The sequence below is a fragment of the Arachis ipaensis genome, chromosome B4, assembly GCF_059453495.1.
Source record: "Arachis ipaensis isolate K30076 ecotype BB chromosome B4, ASM5945349v1, whole genome shotgun sequence".
In the NCBI taxonomy this organism is placed as follows: Eukaryota; Viridiplantae; Streptophyta; class Magnoliopsida; order Fabales; family Fabaceae; genus Arachis; species Arachis ipaensis.
Window position 1 is genome coordinate 145375389 of NC_142439.1, and position 4609 is coordinate 145379997.

The following is a 4609-nucleotide window of genomic DNA, read 5'->3' on the forward strand; positions in this document are numbered from 1 at the left end:
AAACTTCAAAGTACTCCCTGATCCTCCAAAGTTCTTCTCTGAAAACCTTCTCTCTTCTCCTTTGCCTACACACTCATTCTTCCAGAACTTCGTCCTCAACGATGGCAACATACAAGAGTATATTCATCCTTACCTCATCAAACCCTCTGATTCCTCTCTTTCTCTCTGCTACCCTTCTCTCTCTGTCTCCTCTCTTTCCATGCACCAAGTCTTCACTCCTGATCTCACTATCTCTTCCTCAACAGGTTTTCATTCCAGCCATGTTATATCTTCCTTCAGTGATCTCAGTGTCACTCTGGAGTTTCCGTCTTCCAACCTCACTTTCTTCCTTGTGAGGGGAAGCCCTTATGTTACTGTTTCTCTGTCTCAATATGGATCTCTTTCTATAACCTCTATCCATAGTATCTCTTATTTTTCTTCAAATGGTTCACTAAAATATACTCTTACCCTTGACAATGGTCAGAAATGGCTTATTTATACTTCTTCACCAACCAAATTTAGTTTCAGCCGTGACATGGATATCGCTTTCTCCAATATTTCTAATGATGGGGTTCCTCTGATGCTTCGGATAGCAATGCTGTCAGATTCAAGCTCAGAAAACGAGGCTGTTCTTGACAGGTACAGCTCTTGTTACCCCCTTTCTGGAGATGCTTTGTTCACTAAGGCATATTGCGTTGAATACAAATGGCAGAAGAAAGGGCTTGGTACTTTGTTGATGTTAGCTCACCCTCTTCATCTTCAGCTTTTGTCTAAAGATGAGGGTAATGTGACTGTTCTTAAACATTTTAAGTATCGAAGCATTGATGGGGACCTTGTCGGTGTTGTTGGAGATTCATGGTTGTTGGAAGCAGAACATGTTCCTGTAACTTGGCACTCTACTAGAGGTGTCAATAAAGACTCCTATGATGAAATCAAACAAGCTCTTTGTAGAGATGTTGGTGCTCTTTGTTCTTCAAAAATAGCTACTCCTTCATTTTACCATTATGGCAAATCGATTGCAAGGGCAGCAAGGTTTGCATTGATAGCTGAGGAAGTTGGTTTTCTTGACTTGATTTCACTTGTTACGAAATTCTTGAAAGAAACCATTCAGCCATGGTTAGATGGGGCTTTTAAAGGGAATAGATTTTTGTATGAAAAGCAATGGGGAGGGCTTATTACTAAACTAGGTTCTGATGATATTGAAGAGGACTTTGAGTTTGGATTTTACAACTATCGTCATTCTCTTCTGGGGTACTTTGTGTATGGAATCGCAGTCCTTGCGAAGATCGATCCGAATTGGGGTAACAAGTATAGGTCAGAATCATATTCACTCATGGAAGATTTCATGAACTTGGGAGGAAAAGATTCAAAATCTAAATATACACGTTTAAGGTGTTTTGATCTGTTCATGTTACACTCTTGGGATTCAGGGCTAGACGATAGTGCTGATGGAAGAGATCAAACGGATAGTGGTGAAGCTGTGAATGCATATTATTCAGCAGCGTTGATGGGTTTGGCATATGATGATGCAAATCTTGTTGCTCTTGGTTCAACTCTTGTATCGTTGGAAATTCATGCTGCTCAAATGTGGCGCCATTTAAAGATGGATGATAGTAAATGTAGTGATGAGTTTACAAAGGAGAATAGGTTAATGGGGATTCTATGGTCTAACAAGAGGGAAAGTAGAACTTGGTTTGCTCCACCGGTTTCAAAAGAGCATAGGCTTGGCATTCATGTTCTTCCAATTCTGCCTATTACGGAGTTCTTGTTTTCCAATGTTGCTTTTGTGAAGGAGGTTGTGGAGTGGACTATGCCTTGTTTGAATAGGGATGGTGTTGAAGAAAAATGGAAGTGGTTGGTTTATGCAATGGAAGGAATTTATGATAATGAAGCTGCATTGAAGAAGATTAGGGAGTTGACAAGTTTTGATGATGAAGGGAACTCATTGAGCAATCTGTTATGGTGGCTGCACAGCAGAAGAGGCCATGGAGATCATCATCAAGTTTCTTGTATTTAAAACAATGTTGGTCCTGTCATTGTTCCTGTGGTTTCAATGTTGAAAACTTAGTATTACTATGTTATTATTTCTTGAATTGCACCCATTAATAGTTTAAGGACTTAGGTTATTCAAATTTAATGATCAAGTCATGCAAATCAGGAGTATATTTTAATTATGCATGCCTTTTAATCTTTGTCAAGATTACTTATGAAGTTTGGAATTTGGATTCTGTATGCATGCTATTCATAGAGTTAGGTTTTTCTTTCAAAATAGACTATAATTATTAAGCATTTCTGAATCTGAACAAATAGATTGAAAACTTGAGAGTTTCCTTTGATTATATTCTTGCTTTGTTTGAATGAAAGTTCAGTAAAGATGCCTAGTGGAGAAAGAGATTCCTATGGTGAATTTATTTCAACACTTTTCAGAAGATGTGGAGGGTCTTAATTCTCAACTCTAAGTGCCTCTACAATAGAATTATATGGAGCATGGTGTACACATTTAGCTATATTGACCAAGATCTTAGAATAGAGTATATGTAACACATTTTGTTCTATGCTGAGAACTGTTTTAGTGTTTTTCATCACAGAATTCCTCTATTCTGTTTTCCATAAGCCTCTGCTATGAATCCACGATAGCAAATTACTAAATGAGTTCCCATCATCAAAACCCTTCAGGCTTCAAATTGTGGAAGAATATTTCTTTCATGCAAATTAGGAGGAAATTTTAGCTATGCAAGCTAAGATTAACTTTGAAGTTTTAAATTTATTGTGTGCTATTCATAGATTTTCTTTTGGTCAGAGTATAATTATTGAGCATTTCTGAAATTGTACAAAGAGATTATTATCTTCTGAGATAAGAACTTGTTTTGTGTAGAAAGTAAGTTTAACAAGGCATCACAAACCTAATGAATCTTAAAAATTTAAGGTTATTTCAAGCTCAATTAACATTTAACTAAGATGTAAGAGAATATATTATTGTACTGCAAATGACTTTTCTCTGACACCAAATTATGCAGCTACTGTATTTTAAGAGCTGAGGGTTTTGTATGCTACGGTTGGTTTTTCTTTCAAATTAGACAGACTATCATTTAAGCATGTCTGAAAATGTACAAAGAGATTATTATCTTTTGAGGTAAGATCTTGTTTGTGCAGAAAATAAATTTAACAAGACAAACACAACCCAATAAAATCTTGATAATTTGTTCATGGTACCTAAAAGCTCAATTAAGATTCAACTAACATGCAAGAGTTCAGGATAATTATACAATATTTTTTTTCTACAACTCATATACAATGAATAGGCAAATATAATATTTTCGGCAAGATTCATTTTTATTCAAATACCACAATTTTATGATAATTATAGTACTACAAAAGATTAGACGATAACCAAAAATTATGATCGGTATGTAAACCTACCTTGTACTATTTGAGAAAGTAGACATTTAAGTAAAGACTTCAAAACGTCATTACATAAAGATGGTTGATCTTGTCTATTAAATAAATTATCATGTATTAATTTTTGACAATGACATAGATTAAAAGTAATATCTTTATTAAAAAGTGTTGTTATATTATTAAAATTGTTATTTTGACTCTGATATAAATTTTTTAATTTGTTTAAAATTTAAATTTTTAACAAAAAATTTATTAGAAAATTATTTTATTTTTTATTATTTTTTATAAATTTTATGATATTATGTTTTTTTTTCATTATCATTTTAATACTTTTTTATTTTAATTTAATAAATTTTACGAGTTGAATTTTTATTTAAAATTTTTAATAATTTATTTTATTTTTGAAAATTTATATTTTAATCTACTAATTCTTATTACTAATTATTCTATTTTTAGTCTAGTAATTATTATTTATTTTTAAATTCCTTGAATAAAAATTTATTGCGAAATTCAAATTTTAAAAAATATTGTTTGTATTAATTTAAGAAATCCAATTTGTGGTTTGAATTAATATTAGTTAGAATTATTAATATAATTATTTCTTCTTTTAGATCTAATTTAGTTGTTGATTCAATCCTATTCATAATTTATATTTTTATTATTAATTTATGTTTTTTAGAAGTTAGAACATATTTTTAGATGTGGCTAAATAAACAACTTAAAAAAAAAAGTTGTTTTTACCATCTTTATACAAGTGGTGTCCATTTGAGAATTATTTGCTTTCTATTTGTCTAAAAGATAATTTACCTATCAGTTTAGTTATTAATTACTTAATTATCTCACTCTTTGATCTAATATAAGGCTAAAACAGTAACTATTCTTCAGATTTCTCTATATTGTAATTTAGTCTTTGATTAAGTCAAATGGGTAATGTTAGGTAGACAAAAAAAACAGGCAGAACTTGCCTTATTTAACATTAATTAATTATCTCAACAATTAATGAATATTAAATAAGGCAAGTTAGGCTGTTTTTGGCTGGTTACCAAACATTTCCAATAAAATAAAATACATGTTAACAAAATCCTTTCATCAAGCAATTTTTAAGATGCCACCAAACTCTTGTAAATATACTCCGATTACCCAGATCTGATTATTGCTAAATATATTAGGGTATTAGTACATAGAAAATCCAAAAGGCTCACTTGAGAGTAATTATAGTAATTAAATTAAA

At 31.6% G+C, this 4609-nt stretch overlaps 1 protein-coding gene across 1 annotated transcript; it reads left to right on the top strand.

Annotated features, from left to right (window-relative positions):
* Positions 1 to 2072, top strand: LOC148569534 (glucan endo-1,3-beta-D-glucosidase-like). The gene has a single exon (XM_088484812.1). It carries the CDS (start codon positions 200 to 202, stop codon positions 1994 to 1996), a length of 1797 nt encoding a protein of 598 aa, XP_088340938.1. The 5' UTR covers positions 1 to 199; the 3' UTR covers positions 1997 to 2072.
* Positions 2073 to 4609: the final 2537 nt, after the last annotated feature.

Coding starts and splice junctions, on each gene's coding strand:
- LOC148569534 (XM_088484812.1), top strand. CDS start 200: ATGCACCAAGTCTTCACTCCTGATCTCACTATCTCTTCCTCAACAGGT.